The sequence below is a fragment of the Chaetodon auriga genome, chromosome 17 (genome assembly GCF_051107435.1).
Source record: "Chaetodon auriga isolate fChaAug3 chromosome 17, fChaAug3.hap1, whole genome shotgun sequence".
Lineage (NCBI taxonomy): Eukaryota > Metazoa > Chordata > Actinopteri > Chaetodontiformes > Chaetodontidae > Chaetodon > Chaetodon auriga.
This window is the reverse complement of record NC_135090.1, coordinates 13,755,176-13,774,086: the sequence shown is the minus strand read 5'-3', so window position 1 is coordinate 13,774,086 and position 18,911 is coordinate 13,755,176. Positions and strand designations below refer to the sequence as shown.

The 18,911-nt window shown below is 43.5% G+C and overlaps 1 protein-coding gene across 2 annotated transcripts in view; it reads right to left on the bottom strand.

The window, feature by feature from the left end:
• Positions 1–1,793: 1,793 nt before the first annotated feature.
• atxn1a (ataxin 1a) overlaps positions 1,794–18,911 on the bottom strand; it is an 84,299-nt gene continuing 67,181 nt past the window's right edge. For both annotated transcript variants that reach the window (XM_076755183.1, XM_076755184.1), the window contains 2 exons: positions 10,097–12,452; positions 1,794–7,309 (listed from right to left, as the gene is read on the bottom strand). In XM_076755183.1, coding sequence (XP_076611298.1) covers positions 6,704–7,309; positions 10,097–11,950 — 2,460 coding nt within the window. In that variant the 5' untranslated portion in view covers positions 11,951–12,452 and the 3' untranslated portion in view covers positions 1,794–6,703. The remainder of the gene's footprint in view (positions 7,310–10,096; positions 12,453–18,911) is intronic.

Sequence of the window (18,911 nt, the reverse complement as noted above, 5' to 3'; positions counted from 1 at the left end):
ACGGGGTGTTTGTGTGTGTTAGCGTCGGCATTCAAATAAACACACGAGATGCCCATTTATTCCAGATATGTCAAGGTTTCATTTTCTTTTTCAAAGAGGTGCATTTGTACAGTTGTCAAATACATACACCGACAGGGTATCTCCATTGCTATAGAGGAAAGGGGTGGTGAGACACAGGGACTTGGTGAGTACAATATAGTACAAACAAGTTGGCTGGGAACTGCTGCAGCCCCCTGCAGGCCAGACTGTCCGTGCAGGTCTGTGCTGATGTCCGGTTCTCTGCCACCGTCTCATGGGCCAAGTTTCAGTTCAGTACGTGGTGTCACGGGTCAGCAGAGAAACATCTAGACAGACTGGTTGCTAGCCTCAGGGCTGAGTGTTCAGAACAGGGGGAGGAATCAAATGAGCCACAGCTGATAGATAAGCTCCACCCCATCCGTGGCAGTGGGCAGGGTCAGAGGTCACGAGCCGTACAGCCTGTCCCCTGCTGAAGTGTTTGTCGCCTTGCACAGAGAGGCAGAGCAAAGACGTTCAGTACACTGAAGAGTAATCCAAGCCATCTCCAGCATAATACACTTAATATCATAATAATAGTTCATAGTTAATTGTCAATAATGACATTTGTTAATCATATCAAATTATACTGTATGTAATAAATTTACATATCTTATAACCCATATGAAACAGCCCACTATGCAAATTGATTGGGGTGAAACTACACTGTTAAGTGGGCCTCTACAAGTTTTTTTTTTCTTTCTGCCTGAGTTGGTTATCCAGCGCTATGGACATTGACGACGTCATACAAAAAAAAAAAAAAAAAAAGAATGAAAAAAAAAAAAAGGAATCCTGATCGAATTCTGTTCACTTTTAAAACACAACAAAGTGCCAAAAACACATCCTTTTTGCAAAATGAAAGTACAAACATCAAGAAACAAAGAGCACACATGCCTTATTTTTCTGATCGAAAAGTCAAAGCTCACACACCAACATTCATTTTATTTGTAAAATTGTGCAAGAAGCCAATTTAGAAAAAAAAAAAAATAAAGACGACATTAGCAGTGTTCCTCCAGTGAGGAAGCTTGTCAAAAACTCAACAATGACACATTCTCTACATAGTTTTAAGTCCCCTGACATTATATTGAGTGCTACAAGGAGACCAAAAACACAGAAAAAGCTCCTGCACCAATGATAACGCAAACAAAGCAAAGGTTTGCACGCACCGTTTTCACACCGCTCGACCGAGCCGAGCCGTGCCGAGCTCCTTACAAATGTATCCGCCGAATTAGAACTCAAAATGTGAAACGAAACAAAACCTAATTAACGGCACAGCCCGGTTGGTGCGCGGTGGAAAAGATTCCAAACAAACCCGAACACAACAAAAGAAGGGATGCATTCCATGAGAAAAGGTTTTCCTAGTAGAAAAGAACCAAGGAACCACCTAACACCTCGGCCCGTTGGACCCAAGAACGCGCCGGGCGCCAAGCGAGATGGAGCACAGACAGATAAACACAAGGTTACGGCAAGGTGATGTGCAAAAACCTAAACTGAGCCATCTCTCTTTTTCATCCTTATTCACCCCCTTTTTTCATTCTCATTCTCTCTGTCTGTTTTGAATGAATGTTACCCCTAGGGAAGGTATCGGTCTGAGACAGAGGGGTTAGACCAAGCCCATCCTAGGATTAGAAAGTGCTGAAACATTATCAAGTCTTTTACATCTACTTACATGTGCATCTCTGTTGGTTGGTTGTTTTTTTTTTTTCTTTTCTTTTTTTTTTTTTCTCTTTTTTACAAAAAGTGGTCCCCACTAGCAATGAGGTTTCTTTTTTTCTGCGGGTCTCACCATGAACCGTCGAGGGTCAGGGTTTACGATCTCACAGACAATTAGAGGAGAAAACACTCCGTTACACACACATGCGTCACACGTTCATACACATTCGAACACCAGGTGTACATAAGCACACGTACTACACACGACATATGGTGCAGATACACACGCACACGCAACAAAGAGACATGACGCAGTCTCTCACGCACTCGAATTTAGGAAGGCCGCAAAGACAAAGGGAAAGAGAGGCGCAGACCAACTCTCCATTGGTTTCATTTCTCTTCACAAACATCCTGACTCTTGTTTTACAGATGTGACACACACATCAACAGACAGTAAAATACACAAGCCATTAACAAGGAAGGACACTGGAGTAGGACTATGCTACATACACTTGGCACAGCAAAGGGGGGCGGGGAGGGGGGACAAAATGTAAGTATTGCACATTGTGGTACATTTCAAGGGGATAAAAAGGTTACACTTGGGATTACCTTAACAAAATTAAAACTACACCAAACCACTGTTCCCTCTCCTGCATTCACAATGTGTCTACATTTCAGATTGCTTGGTTTCATAGTCTATTATTAAGCATGCATTTCCACTTCAAACACAATGACCTGTATACGCTAGTTGTGAGAAGGGGACCAAATATCAAAAGATGATGTTACGAGGGGAACAGGCAGTCCAGGCCAGCCCTGCTCTATCCAGGCCAGGCCACACTGACAGGTAGCTAACGGTTGTTGAGGGTTAATCGATTGCTTTGCCTCAGGAGGAGGTGCTTGTGAGGCTGGCTGGCTATGCTCGGGTACCTGAAACGAAGTTAACGAGGTCACTACGGGAGTCGTGGCAACGAGGCAGACCTGGGCGGGGTCAAAACGTCTGCTGGTTACGTCAGGTGTCAGCCTGCAGCTTGACCACAGAGTTTATGACTGACCAGCTGGGAGAGTGGAGGTTTCGGGGGTTATGTTCAGTTACTGCATATACGAGACACTTCCCTGAAAAACTAGCAACTGGTGTTGCAACTGTTATTCCTATGTTTAAATGGACTTCATGACAAGGGGAATAGTGTTAACTGAAGCGAGGTGTGTTCAGGTGCATCAGATTCCATAAACTTTTTCCAGAATGTGACACGGTTGTATTTTCATATGGGAAGAAAGGAGGAGTTGTTTTGGTTGTAATGCTAGAGGATTATCATTTAATGTTTATTGCAGAGATTTGAGTGGAATGACTCTGTGTGTGTGTGTGTGTGTGTGTGTGTGTGTGTGTGTGTGTGTGTGTGTGTGTGTGTGTGTGTTCCACTCATACATGAGCAGAGTGCCTGAATATTGTCAAACTATTGCTTTCCAAAGTAACCAAAGCAACAAAAGCATCACATGGCTTTGGCTGAAAATGTCTTTGTTTTTAACCTGACAGTTAAAGTTTTGATGGTCTGAGTGGCTGATAACTTGTTGTGTAAGATGTTGTGGTTCTGCTTTTTTATTTATTAGGAGAGGGGGTTGGACAAAAAAAAAAATGCATACACAGTTACAAAACACACAGCCACACACGCACAGTGGAAAACATGCACACACTCCACTATTTGTACTAGTAATGATCATGACGTTTCAATAGGAAAAGGAGGAAATTAAAATGCACTGTTGTGGTGGCGTTGATCTGAGAAACCCTGTTTTATTATAAAAAATAAAGCATTTTCAAATCTCATATGGGGTCTTCTCTTTCACTCACCATCACCATCCGTCTGCTCATTTACTCAAACACCTATCCATCCGTTCCTCGTCCTTCCTAGCACACATCCATCCTGCCATCGCCCTGGTAAACACCCACCACCCGAAACAGCGTTGCCCCACACGGCTAAACCTAAATAATCAGTGGGATGAGAATACGACTGATCCACTTCTTAGAGGCAACCAATGACGCTGCCAGCTAAAAAATATCTCTGCCATATAGCAACACCTAAATACAGAGGTTGAGTAGAAAGCTCAACAGACATGCCTGCAGGAAGCCACCTCTTCTCCACCTCCTTAACAACACTATTATCTGCACATGTTAATCCAAGTACTGTGCATGATCATACTGCATTTTTAACAAAGCATGACTTAAATGTTGAAAATGTTGAATGGCACCAAACAATCAGAACATATTGAATCCCTGATGACGTGTCCACCATCACATCCAATTTAATTTAGATTTTCTTCATGTCAAAACGGAAATATAAAACATCAGTGTCTTTCATTTAGATTGATGTTAGGGGAAAAAAATACAGACTAAATCTTTTGGTATGCAGTATAATAAAATAATCACCAGGTGGTTCGCACTTCACATTACACCTCAAATAACCAAGATCGGAAACAGAGCAGAGCTTGGACTTTCATTCGAAAGCAACAAGTCTGTGAGGATGTTGCTTACAAAGCTCTAAATGTTGGGACAACCAAGCAAGCACATCTGTTGAGGTAACTGCTACATCTTAATAGGGTTTCAGCTGGCTGAAAGCACAGGCCGTGTTCAAAACTGAACCCTAGCCCCTACACCCTGGTTTCAACAGCAGGAAAAGTGGACAAAAAAGTCTCAGCTTTCCTTCACGCACTATAACTGGTATATGTTTAACTAAAGTCAGTAAATTCAGTAGGCAGGCACGTGTTAAAATTCTGGTTTACAGCTGTGGTTATGTTCGTAAAAAGACTCAAATGTAATTTGACCTTAACTGTAGAAACTTTTCCTCTACAACGTGACAAGTGCCTATTGAGGAACAAAAAAACCCTGGTCTCCTCCAGTGTGTTACGTGGTCTAGGGCTCATTTCAGGACAGGGCCGTTAAAAATTAGGTCTCCACCTTTCTCCCTCCTCCTAATGTGCAAATTGCAAGATTCTCTTAAGTACAACTCCAAGTAGAAACACTGGACATTTAGCACTGTCTATATATCAAATGAGTACATCCTTTTCCTATACACAGTATACATACACTCATACACAAACTCACACACATACACAAACACACCACAGAGCACTTTCTGTACAACTGTACTGTTAGCAGTGTGCATGAATCCAATGTCAGTCAACTAGTGTCTTTGCAGGAGGGACAGTATGCACCAAGAAGCATCTGCATTCATCTAAATGCTTATTAACAAATACAGTACACATTATAGGTCATTGAGTTTTCAGGGATGGTCTGTACTGTTTTGTGTTTGTGTTAGCATGTGTGTGTGTATGGATAGACAAGGACCAGCGTCACGCACACTCCAGCACGCACACTACAAATATATGACACCCTTCAAAATTCTGTGGCGTGAGTTTCTAACCAATGCTCTCAGAACATCGTTGGGATATTTCAAAGCCTTTTCCTTGTAAATCCTCATGCCAGATCCTAAACTTTCAGAACACATTCCAATACTTTTCCTCTGACTTTTACATGGCCGGCTGGCTGTACGAGTGCGCAGGCTGAAAACCATGATACTCCTAATTCCTTTTGTCACCATGAGTTTTCCACTAACCATCTACAAACTGGAATATTCTCCAACACCTGTCACAAACATCCCTTTCTTTGTGATCCCATGGCACATCCGCTCCCACGTCACCAAACAACCTCTTCACTATTCCAAAAGCTTTCCAAAGTGCTGTTGCTGCTTTCTACCCTCGTCTAAATAGAAAAAATCTAAAAAAAAAAACATACAGTACTGCGTAAATAAAGAGACAACAAAACTTTGTCGGCTGTGTGGTGAGTGTGACAGGCGTGTTAAGTGCTTTGAAACATCTTGACCCTCTCAGAACTGACATGCAGATTCTCTCGGTTACTCTCACACAGCCGCTCTCCGTAAAAAAATATAAAGAAATTCATCAAAAAATGATGAGGATTGTATGAAGCCTTCCTCTTAACATTTTCTTTCAAAGTGAAGTCCGCCAACCCAGTGTGTTTGCACTTGTATGTATTAGGTTAGGGTATCTCACATTTATACATTAACATTGACCCACCTAGGTTCAATCTAGGACTAAAATGACCCCTGATTAAAGTTTTTGACAATCATTGAAAAAAACTATCGGGTGAGATAGAAGACGAGGGGTTTAAGGAAAAAAAAAAGAAAATTAAAATGCTCAAGATGAAAGGAAAGACTCCACCGTCATCAAACTGAACAGAGCACGAGTTGTTCCCTCTCCATTGTGTGGCACACTGGCACCACCTGATGACATCACTGGTCAGGTCTGGCACACCCTGATGTCACTGAATAACACATGGTACGCTGAGACTGGAGGACATGGAGGATGACGTTCTTCCAACTGTAATTCGGCAAAAAATTTCATGATCTAGCCACAAATCCTTCATGCTCAGGATCAGCTGACATTATATCACTCCTGTGGCCTGGTGTAAAACCACTGGTGTGGCAAAAGGTGGTGGAAAAGTGTTGTCATCCAGCTTCACGAGCAGTGCAAAGGGAGTGAAATCACTGTCAAGAAGCTAACGGTGAGCTAATTCAATTTGGGATTTGCAGAATGTGTAATGCGTAGCCAGCCAAGAAGAGCCATCAAGCCTTACTCCCGTGTGCCACACAGCCACCAATAAACATTTAGCACGCTTCACAAATCCCTCCCCAGAAGTCATCTCATGAAAGCCACCAAAACGGCACCAATTGCTTGTGTGATATCAAATCTATCTATAAAAAAAGTGTGTTATAAACTTCATGGACTTAATGTAAGGTGATACCATGTAGGGTAAGTTTACCTCTACAGTACAGTATTCAAGATAGAAAAATAAAAACAGAAAACAAAACTTTAAAACCAAGACAGATGAAACATTAATGTGGGCAGTTTTTTGTAGAATCCTTTTACGTTTTTTTTCTTCTTTTTTTTTTTCCAAATCCCAATGGTTATCTAACAGTCCGGCTGGCCTTCACTTGCCAATATTCGACCTTCCTTCAATGCTGACTTTCACCTCATGAGGGATGAAGGAAGGTTTGGGCAGCGTCAAGGGCGGCTCCTCCTCGGATTTTTCTACCTTTCGACCTTCAGGGGCAGACCACCTTCGCTTCCTGCCTCCTGATGGCTTACTGGAGCCAGCTTCCGCGCTGCTGGCAACATGACCTTTAGAGACTGACCCTCTTTCCCCAAACATGAGCTCTCCATTTTCTACATTGGTGCCCCCTCCACTCCCATTCCCGCTTCCAACCTCCCCTCGCTGGCCGATGCCGTTCTCCCGCTCGCTGTGCCTGGAGCCTCCTCCACTGCAGCTTTGGGGAGCATCTGAGACAGCTCTGTGGGGTTTGAGGTGCCCGTGGCTGGAAGCTGGGACAGAGGCAGGTGTGGCCAGCTCCAGGGGCTGAGCCTTCTTTAGAGATCCATTCCTCAGGTTCTTGAGGGTGAGTGAAATACAGACATCGCCCACAGAAAGCTTGGTGCATGGCAGCTCCAGAAGCTGGGTGGTCCGATCAGGGCAGCATGAAGACCAGCCTTGGCCAAAGACGAAGAAGGGGTACTCCACCAAGACCTCCACACTCACCTGGAGGAGAGGGAAAGACACATCAACACAAAGACACTTTAAAGAGCTAAAAAAATTGGTGTTAAATCCAAAGTATTTTCCCAGAGCATTAAATACACTAAATAAGCACTTAAAAACCCGGTGAATCTGCTTCATCAGGACTGTATGGGTGTGGTTTGATCAGATTTGGTTGACAATAACGATCCACCAACTATCATCACATTCTGATTCAAACATCTTTTCAAAGAGGAATTTTCTGGCCTTCATTGGACAGTGGGTGTTGAAGGCAGACAGGAAACATGGCAAGAGAGGATGTTGCAGTTATATTGTATGTGTCTTAAACGCAACGCTACTTTACGCCCAAAATTATGCTAAATCCTGACTGGTTCTTGGAAGCATTTCTCATGTCAAATACACAAAACTGCTCATGTGTTCATATTCATGCATAACGATGTAGAAGTGGCTGCTTGTCAAAAACTACAAGGACCTAAGTGTTGTCTAAATTTATCCGAGTGAAAAGCCTTTCAGAACATCCTTAAAATCAGCATGACAATTATGTAACTACTGTGATTGGTTTGTTGGAGACACAGCTGGATATTGTTAGCATAGCTGTAGATGAGATATACAAACACTCCTTCTAGAAGAAACGTCTGTGTGACCAGATATCAATCCAAAAATGAAGCCTTGTGATCAGTTACACCAAATCAATGAAGAGAATGGAACATATTCATGCAAAGAAGCTGAAACTGTCTGAACTTTGGATTAAATTCTGTACTTTGGAGTCTGCATTATCATTGTATGTCTGACCGAAGAGATGCTTCATGGAAGGCTTTGAGATACAATGGGTAGAGCGGGAGAGGGAGAAAATAAACCAGAAGAGACAGAAGATGAAGTCAAGGAATGTCTGAAATATTGTAAAGAGCATGGAGAATGAGAAGGTGGGAGCGGGGAAAGTTGCTGAGATGGAGATGAAAAAGGAGAGATTACAGAGCGAGAGTAGGTTGAACAAGAAGAGGAGTGAGGAAGTGAGTGTGAAAGGGAACAATGTCAAGAACGATGCAAGCGTAAGATGTATCAAACACCCTCTAAAAGCAAACGTCAGGCAATATTTTCCCTCCTGTATTATATAATTTTTGACTTCTCCGAATAAGTCCTCTGAGCTTGGACTCAAAGCTGCTACCACCACCACTCAGGGAAAAAAAAAAAAAAAAGAAGAGCCACTGATGGAGTACAAGAGAGAAAGATAAGTCTTTGAAAGATTGTCAGCTTTTGTGGGGTACAGTATCAAAGAGCAGCCGGGGGCGGGAGAGATGGTTAGAGATGTGCTGTGTGGGTGGACGAGTCACAGCGTGGACAGATGAAATAGATTAACTGGCTTTAACGCACACCCTCAAAGACAGTGAGAAGGGTGCATGAGTGTGTGAGAGTGTGTGTGCAAGTGTGTTTGAAGGAGAACCAGAGATAGAAAATAGAAGGATAAATTGTAGCATAGTATTAGATGTTAGGAGTGAGACTTCTGTGTCAGAGCATTATCTGGGAATCAAGCATGTAACCTGAGCCTAATTTTAAATCGGTACTTTAGGTATTTCACAGACTTAAGTCACATATGAGAAAAACGCACCTCAAATATTACATATAGCAGCAGAAATGTGGTGCTGTATCAGTGCACTCATGAAAACCTGATGAGCGGATTCCAACTCTTTGAACTTTCTCCACAGCTCATTATCAGAACATGTTTGTTACATGACTGCCAGCCGAGTACATTGAACTTAATTACAGAGGGAACAGCAGAGTCCTGTGAGATTCACGATTATAGATTCATTAATAAGGGAGCAGCTCAACACTTGTCATTCAACATTAATAACACCAGTTGAGAGCATATTTAAAAGACTTCATAAGGATCTTGTTAAAACTGTTACAATGGGATGAATAGCCTGCCGCTGCATCGCAAGACTGAAAAAAGAAAATGAATGTAAAACATCAGTAAAATACTTAATAGAAGAGTTAAACTAACGATTCTTAAATTGCCGTCAGTCAATTTTCTGATGTTCTACTCATCTTTTAAATTGACTAAAGGTTTTGGCATCAGTCATAATGATGGGTCTGATAGAAACTACCACCACAAAACTTTTTTCATGCTAAAATCACATCAAGAACAAGCACTGCAGGATAGTTACACTTTTCTTGCAGAGAGTTAGACGAGATGGTCAGTAACAGTCTCATGTTAGCGCATTAACAATGGAGACAGCACTGAGTGTCAATTAGCTTAGCTTAGCACAAAGAGTGGAAGCAGGCGAAAACAGTTGGGCTCCAAACTTGTGAAGTACAATAGTACTACTGGCTAGCAACTACCATCTCTAAATCTTAAAAATTAGCATGTTGCATCACTAATCATTCAAAAAAGAAAATGTAAAAATATTCCTTCGTTCCCAGCTCTAGAGCTGGGTTATTTAACCCAAACACAATAGGAGGGTTAATGTGTGTTAACAGAATACTGAACTGAGGAGCATAGGGAACATAGATACACCACCCAACAAGTTCCCCAGGCAGTTGTAGCACTGTAGTTTCACGACGTAAACCTGTAAAACCACAATTTATCATATTTACATTTTGGTATTGTGTGTGAACAAACAAGATTAAACATTGTTAGTGAGCTATTACGAAACTAGTCATATTTTTCAACTGCTGTTTATGCTAAGATATGCTAATTGCTAATTAGCTCTATTGTTCATGCACTCAGAGAGTGGCAAAGTGTTTTTCCCAAATGTCAAATTATTCCTTGATTCAATTTTGCTTCCTGTCTCTCACCTGTGCACGGTGCTCACCAACAGAAAACTGAACCACAGCAAAGTTGGGTGAGGTGTGGCTCCCTTCGATCCGCTCCACTGTGGACGAGTCGATCTTCAACTCACTGCTGATCTCGGCACTCTGGATGAAGTCCTCCGTCTTCAGGTCCTCCACACGTTTCAGCTCACCATCGGCCAGCTGGATGATGGAGCCCTTGATGAAATATGGGGGGAGCGAGGGTGGCACCACCGTACTGGATGCCGGAGGAGGACCAGAAGGAGCGACCAGCCCCGGCGGAGCGGGAACAATGGGGAGATGAAGCTGGGCTTGGACCACTGCACCTGAAGCGGTCTGGTGATACGAGCCGCTGGAGGTTTCCAGAGTCTCTCCTTTGGGGGCAGTGGCAGCAATGTATGTGTGTGGGAGTGTGGTAGGAAATGTGGCCTGGGTGGATGATGTTACGTGAGAGGTTACAGGTTCCAATGTGGTGACTCCACCTCCGCTGACAGGGATAATGACCGGTTGGGTGGCAGGAATGAGTAAGTGTTGTTGTAGGCTGGTGTGGTAGCTGATTGGCGTATGCTGGCTCCCATTGCCCCCTGCGATGTAACCAATAATGGGTTGCTGAGGGTAAATACTGGTGGAGGGGAGCCCCATTGACAGTGACTCTGTATGGTTGTGGGTGGTCTGGATAACGGTCTGAGGCGACAGTGTGCTGACAGCGGCTTTCAGGCTGTTGACACTTAATGGGGGTGGAAACGTGAAAGAGGAGGTGGTGTTGGAGGAGGAGGGTGTGCGATTGACAGGCTTGCCCAGGATGATGCCACCTTTCTCCATGTGTGTGGGGACAGAGGTTGCCAACTTCTCTGGGCTGGCTCTGGGTGGTACCAGCTGGTGGTCCACATGGCTGTTGGGCATAAGCATGACAGAGGTTCTCAGCCCTGAGGGATCATGAGTAGAATACTCTGATGGCAGAACCAGCTGGCGGGCCTCGTACGAGGACAAAGAAGAAGTGGTGTCTCGTGATTTGCTCCCCAGCTTGGAGAGGCTGGACTCTGGGGACGCTCCGAACCGCCTGCCCCTTTCCAGCTCTCCATTGTGGAGCTCTCTGGGTCTGGAGCTAACTTCGTCTTTCCTGGTGGGTCCGTCTGTGTACTGCACCACAACCTGGGACATCCCATGTCCCAAAGTGTGGTGGGGGTGCAGTGACTGGGGAGGAAGGTGAACACCTCCTTGGTGATGAGGCGACGGCACAGTCCGGTGGGAGGTTGAGATTTGAACATGGTGAGGGGCAGGGTCTGACGGAGGCGGAGGCATGGAGGTACACCCTGTGGATGCTCTCTGCTGGTCATGTTTGGAGGCCTGTGAAGGAGCACAGACTGTCTCTGTGTGTGAGGGTCTCTGTGCAGCCAAAGAGGAGGAGGAGAGGGGGGGAGGTGGAGGAGGAGGTGGAAGCAGTTGGGGGGAGATGTAGCCTGTGTATGGGGTGGTGTAGGGTGAGGCTATAAACTGTAGGTTGGGTGGCAGTTGGGTGTAATGGACAGTTCCTCCGACTGTGGACTGTGACAGGGGGGACGTATACACTGTAGGAAGAGATGAGACTAGCCTCAGTGAGGAAGAGGAGGATGAAGAGTCTGATGTGGAGAAGAGGGATTTGTAGTGAGGCCCGTCAGACTGACTGGAGCTACAATGCCCACCCACGCCACTCTCATTCCCACCAGCCACACTGGCAAGCCAGGCCATGTTCTCTGTGCGTTGGCTGTCACTGGCAGGCGGCATGATGGGTGAGCGATTTTCAGATGGTAATGTACTCGAGGGGATCTCCCTCTTCTTAGGGGGCAGACATTCATTACTGCGTTCCTGGTTGGACTTCATGCTGACTTCGCCTCACGTCCCTCAACTGTACTTGCGTTTCCTTAACTTTTGGACTTCTGTATCTTTTTTCCTTCTCTCCCTAACTTTCTGTTTCACTTTCTTGTCTCTTTTTTCACGTTTAATGATCCGTCCCTTGTCAGGTTAATTAGCTATGAATTATCTTTCCCAATCTTTTCTCTCTTTCACTCCCTATCCAGTTCACCCAAGGCCGTAGAATCAGGGCTTTTTCTTGATGACAAAGAAAATCCAGGTCCTAACAAGCAGGTGAGGAAGGATTAAAGATGGAGATGAAGATATGGAGGGGTGGTTAGAGGGGAGGGGTAGAGCGATCTGTTTGGTCCAGGGGTCTTTAGCGGCTGAAAGGTGAGCTCAGTGTGGTGAGGGAGAGTGTCACGACGTCACACCTGCTGCTGCCGCCGAGGACGACGGGGGGCCGAGTGCGTCGCACTTCATGCGGAATCATTTCCCTGCAAAAGCAAGCCTGCTGACACCCAGCACAATCCTGTGGAAGAGAGAGGTGGGCAGAGTGTTAGACAAAGGTGTGAATCTCACAAATGAACGCACAAATTTGAGGTCATTTACATCTTTTTTTATGTGTGCAGTTGGCTTTCACCTAAACAGCAAACACAATGAATGGCCAATGCTCAAATTCCTACCTCCCAACACAACACAAGTGCATCCACTAATTGTTTTTCAATGAAAAATGAATTAAGTCGACACACTGCAAGTTACCCACTGCATCACAGAGTAAGTAACTGTGGTCTGGGGTGCAGTGCCACAAGGCATTCTCAAGGAAAAAATGGAAAAATGATTACTTACTGACCATTGGTAACGGTGTTTTGTTTGTTTCTTTACTTACTTTTTCAGTGTAAATGTAAATCTAAACTTTTATTCGGTTATAACCATTAACTAATCATAATAGTCCGACTTAAACCTCCCTGGATCTTGTTTCGCAACCAGTTGCAAATTCAAATCAAGGACTGAGAAATGGAGATGACACACGGTTCCAGCAAACACGGGATGTGAAAATGGAAAAACAAGGCGTAAGGGAGCGAAATGATGCACCAAGAGATTCAGGAGTACAACAAAACAGATGAGCTATACATTTACTGCCATGAAGGTCGACAAACAGGCCATGAGCCAATGAACTCAGGAACCCAGGAAAAAGCTCCGTAACTAAACAAGGCCATGGACTCACACAAAGACACGCTGCAACAAGAAAAAAGGGAGCATGAGAACAAGTATGAGAACCAAGAGCGGTCAAAGGGAACCGGAATGTTTCTTCAGGATGAAATGAAGGCATGAGCTGATGAGATGATGCGCTGCAATGAGAAATTCAGGAGGTCACTTGAAGTATGCCATTGAAGTGAAATGCATTTGGGCAGAACTAAGAGCTGGTATGTAAAAATGTGCATTAAATGCGGTTACTACACAGCAGTTTTATATAAAAGACAGCATACACACACAAAAATGACGTTAAATACTAAGAAACTGTGGCCAAACAGCAGGCAGGGTCAAAAATCCATTCAGTAATTTGCATTCTGGACACTACTTTTGCAGAAAAGCTTCCCACAACCTCTCAAAAAATCAAAGTTTACTAAATACACATGAATGCTTTTTTAGTGCCTCAACAGAAAACTGAATAAAAATAATCCAAGCAGTTCCTATTGGATTTCCAGAAGATTGCGGCCTTAATAATAATAATAATCTAAACAATTCCAAGAAGTTTCCAGCACCTGCTGTGCTTGGACCTCTGACAATGACAATGTGCTGCACTCAATAGAGTGTGTGTGAGTGTGTACCACATGTGTGTGTGTGTGTGCCATCTGTTAGAGAGGACCCCCTGCTGCAAAAGATGGAAAACTTGGTGTGAATTTCATAAATAATGTACAAGTATTTAAAGCACATGCACCCACCCACACATACACAACCATCCTGCTTACTCAAACACTGACACCTGGGCATATTCAATTATGCTGACACATGTTCTTTTCCTGACACGCAGCACAAGTTCACACACAAACAGACACTCTCTTTCACCAACCACAAAAGCAGCACATGCACAGCCTCAAGTGTTTCTACAACTGAAAGACTTCACATTTGCACACTTGAAGGTGGGCCGAGTATCGGTTGACCAACACACCGCAAACTTGCACTAAAAATGCACAGCTAGCACAAGTGTTGTTATAGCAACAACACGGTGACTGCAACACGAGGTGTGTCAATTTACTTCCTCAGTTAAGAGTTTGTGAGTCAGTGAGTTTACTTTGTCAAGGGCTGAGTGTGTTTTCTGCAAGAATGACTGCACTAAGAAGATTAATAAAATGGTAACAAATGGAATATTTGGCTCTATTACTGGAAATGAATAAACTAACTTAAGTGAAACTCTCAAACAGTCATATAATAAACAAACACTTTGAAAGGTCTTCAATAGTCTACAACATGTAAAATCCAGCCTATAGATTTTATTATCAACTACCTATAGAGGGCTTCTCTAAACAACATCCAAATACCATCAAGACAATGATGGACTGAAAATGTGGAAATCCGCTTAAGTTTATGTCATGAAATGTTATATTAGTAAGACAAGAAAGGCAAAAACAATATCAATCTTGCAAAAAAGAACAATGGAGGCCTCTCACTCAACATCATTACCCAAAATTGAAGCATTTATTATTGAGCATTTGGGAAACACTGACAATCTGATCTGCAGACATAGAGCAGAGTGATAAAAAAAGCAGATAACAGGCACTTTTGCAACTGATTTGGTATCATCACTAAATAATAGACCACAATTGCTGATTATACTCACATCAGACCCCGTCACACAGCTTCTTGTGTTGGAGATGACCCCGACTAGCTGACCTCTGTAGTTGCCAAGCCACAAAAGATTTAATCTTTCTACCAGAATGACTGGGTCAACACCTCCCAGACTTCCTAAGGGTTATTTGCTAATTCCTGCAGAGTGATACTAACTGCACCCACTGTGTGTATTCATGTGTGTACGCGCGTGTGTGTGTGTGTGTGCTCTGCAGGACAAGGGACATCTTGCATCTCAAGCAGATTCGTGTGATTTAAGAAGTGTCGCAGTGCTACTACCACACAACTGCAGAGACGGGCGTAGGAGTGCAATGCAATCACATGCACGTTCACATGCGCATACAGTAGAAGAGTACCCGTGCGTGCACACATACAGTGTGTTATGGTAGTGAGCACACACACGCGTACACTTTCTCAAGCGCACACCATCTGTTCAATCAAGCAGGCATGACTCAGAGGTGTGCTGAGAGGTATTGTTGATCGGTGAGGTTTTAGCACTGAGATGCAATCTTCTCTGCCTCTCCCTCCTTCACTCTACCTCCACTCGACTCAAGCCTCAGCCAGCCCACCTCTCCTTCTTCATAACTCCATTCTCAATTATCATTCTTCCACCTAATGGTTTTATGCTCTTAATCCTCTGTCTCCTAATGTCTCTGCTTCTTGTCTCTTGGCATCCTTTCCCATGAATCTTCTACTTGTCTCCCGACTGTACTGCACCTCATTCGCTGTGCTTCTGTGTCATAAAATATAGTCGGTATATTCAACAAGCTCTTGCTCAAAAGAAAACTTCGAGATAAGAGGAATATTATGCGTCTGAGAGCTGTCAGATTAGAGACATTTCATATCAGCTGTCACATCAAACACTGACAATGTCTGTACATCCAGCAGCAGATCTGTTCTTCTGACATCTATGAGGGCTTTTATCTTCAGAGCGAGGCGCGTCATTTCTACTGTAACTCTGGCATGTGGAAAAGGTTTCTGAGTATTCCAGGAGAAATATTGTATGCATTGCGTAATGGGATATATTGTCCCACTGTTGCATACCGTGTGTGTATAAAGCGTAGTATGCATCAGCTGAGCAGCTTGTGCTTGAGAGTAACGTGTGCTAAGGCAAGCAACACATCACAATAAGACTGATGCAGCAACAGAAGGGATGTAAACTACTGGAAAAGTAGTTTGTCATCTTGCTTGACTTGCTGAGTTATACAATAATCTTCAGATGTTACAATGTATGAATATAGGAACTTATGACTTAAACAATATTCACTCTATTTTGGCCTCCACCAAATCCTGAAGGAAATATCTTCACTCGTTAGTTGCTATGCTGTTTGGTGCTGTGCAGGTAGCTAAAGTGGGATTTTAGAACTTTTTTGCTGAAAGCAGCTGCCTGCTGTTTATGGAACTGACACAGGTGAGAGTGAACAGTTATGTTGTGGGCTGAAAAACCAAAACAGTTGGAGGAAAGATGCAAAAATGTTCAATGTGGCAGAGTTAGGTGATAATTCTCCGTGGGTTTGTCACTATAAGCAACACCTTTTGCATTACACGCAGTCATTTGATTCTCGTTAATGTGAAAATCCTGATCAGAGCAGCTTTAACTCTGCAGGAGCAGGCGGCGAGATACTGTACATGCACAGAATAATCCCGGGGAAAAAGTTGAACCCTGAAGCTTTGGGTCCGTTCTCTTCTGCTTTGTCCTGCAGTGTTACTGAAAGAGCTGAAGAGAGAGAAATACTGTGCTGAGAGTGAGGGAGGAGAAGCAGTGAAAGTAGAGAAAAAGACTCATTCTCGCTGTAAACTCCTCAGCTGAGACTCCGCTGAGGGCTACATTCCCCTCTTATTAACCCTTCCAGCACGCAGGCTGGGAAACTTTGGTATTTTGAACAAAAAAAAAAAAAACTACAGCAACAATTAATGAAAGGAGAGCACAAGGAGGATTGACGAAGGGATTTGAGGGAGGGATAAAGAGAGGCGAGGAGCGAGGAAGATGGGAGAACGGGGGTGTGAGTGTGAGGAAAGGCATGGGACGCATGGGAGAGAGAAACTGAGAGGCAACTGACCTACATTACAAAAAGAGAGTACTGCTTCACTGAAACTGACACTCAGACACACATTCACTGAAAAGCTATGTCACCTGAATCTTGCTGAGCTTGCAGCGTGAACGTGTGTGTGTGAGTGAACGTGTGTGTGTGTGGGTATCAGATGACCGGTAACCCAAGCCGTCTGTCCTCCATGTGCTTTAGTCTCTCTCTCTCTCTCTCTCACACACACACACGCACACACACGCACACACACGCACACACATTCACGAACACAATGATCCACCTTACAAAAGTATGTGTGTGTGAGTCAGTAACCTGAATCATTCACTCATGCACTATACTATTGTCCTTCTATGGTCAAAACAGCGAAGGTGTGTATATGTCATCCTTCCTTTCTTTCACACTTAAACACACCCACACCCACACACACACACCCACACACACACACACACACACACACACACACACACACACAGCATACTTCTTTCTACCACACATATAAAACCAGATCCAGTTTAAGCTGCAGCTGTATGTGGCACCAGAAAAAAACCCAAACATATGGATTCATGGATGAATTAGAAAGTCCTCAGACTGTCTGATGTTTGTGATTACAACCCTGCAGGGAGACAGAATTAAACTGATCTTTCATGTATCAATTATGTATAAAAATGACATGTTACAGTAACACACATTAAACCATACTGTCTAATTGATGCATTTAACTTATATGACAATCTATAATTTATAAATCCTTCTAGTTTACTTGAGCAGTAATGGAGTGCTTTGTGGTTATGGCGCCACTGCTGCAGTACTATGGCTGACAATACTGTAACTGTGGTCAGTTACAACAATGTTTACGGCAGACATTCAAAGACACAAACACACAGTTCTGCAGCACGACTCTAAGCTACTTCCTAAACTTCACCAAACAGCAATATAAATGCAAACAAGATCTGCATTTGAAGAATGTATTGTGTCTGCCCCATTGGCCTCTATACAGTACACTCTTAGGGAACACAAGATATGAGATATTATGACATGACTTTAATGGTTCTGACTGAACGACACAAACTATGCAGACATATCTGCAATAATCACGTTGCTTTTACATTTAATTAGTACAGCGTTAAACTGTAGTTTTGTTGTTTAGTGTTGGTTGGTGCTATCAGCTCTGCTGCATTCAGCTTCAGCTGTTAGCAGCAACAGCACGATCTACAATTATATGCTGGTATGTCCGCTGTGTAAACAAAATCCACTTAAAAACACCCCTCAAAACAAAAATGTCTGTTCAACTTTGCATTTCAGCTCAGGATGTGAAGGCGAGCAGTGCACGGCATTACTTTACAAATGTCTTATCACGTCCAGCTTCAGTGGTGACTGTTTGCAGTGAGCCGGAGTGATCACTGGAAATGCTTTTTGTTTTGTTTTTCGAAGGGACAGCCGGTTACAGAATGTACTGACTTGTGTCCTGTGCTTATTGTGTATAACTAGAACAAAACAGAAACTCCTAGTCAATGGCTGAGTAGTTGCAGAACATGGTCATGTGGAATGAGGCATTAGTAAACTAATAAAGAGCCAATACGCTACTAATATGTATGCTAATTAGCAGCTAGTTGATGATAAATACAGGTACTTTAACATAATTCAGAATATGAAATAATAACTGTGATGTTTTGCCATCAACTAACCAACTATTTTGCCTGCAAAAGCATTTAGATAAATGCAGCGTTAATATAAAAACTGGTGTGCATGGGCCGCATATGTCTGTTGCATTTGGGTCTGTGTGTGCGCGCGTGTGCGTGTGTGATTGCCCAGCCATAATCATAATCATGATCAAAGGGATAAGTCCAACGTGATGTGTTATCTCACTGCTAAATATAGTTCAACTGGAAAGTACAGTGTTGCTGCAGGCTTATACTTCTCTGTCTCTCCCTTCTTCTCTATTTCTTCCTCTATGTCCTTCTGTAGCTTTTGCCTATGTGGTTTTTCATTAGTGTGGGTGTGTGTTTGCGCGTGTGTTTGCATATGTGCGTGCATGTGTGTGCACATTACAGGGACCCTTGCCAGACTGGGAACTCTGACAAGGCTGCCACTCTCCA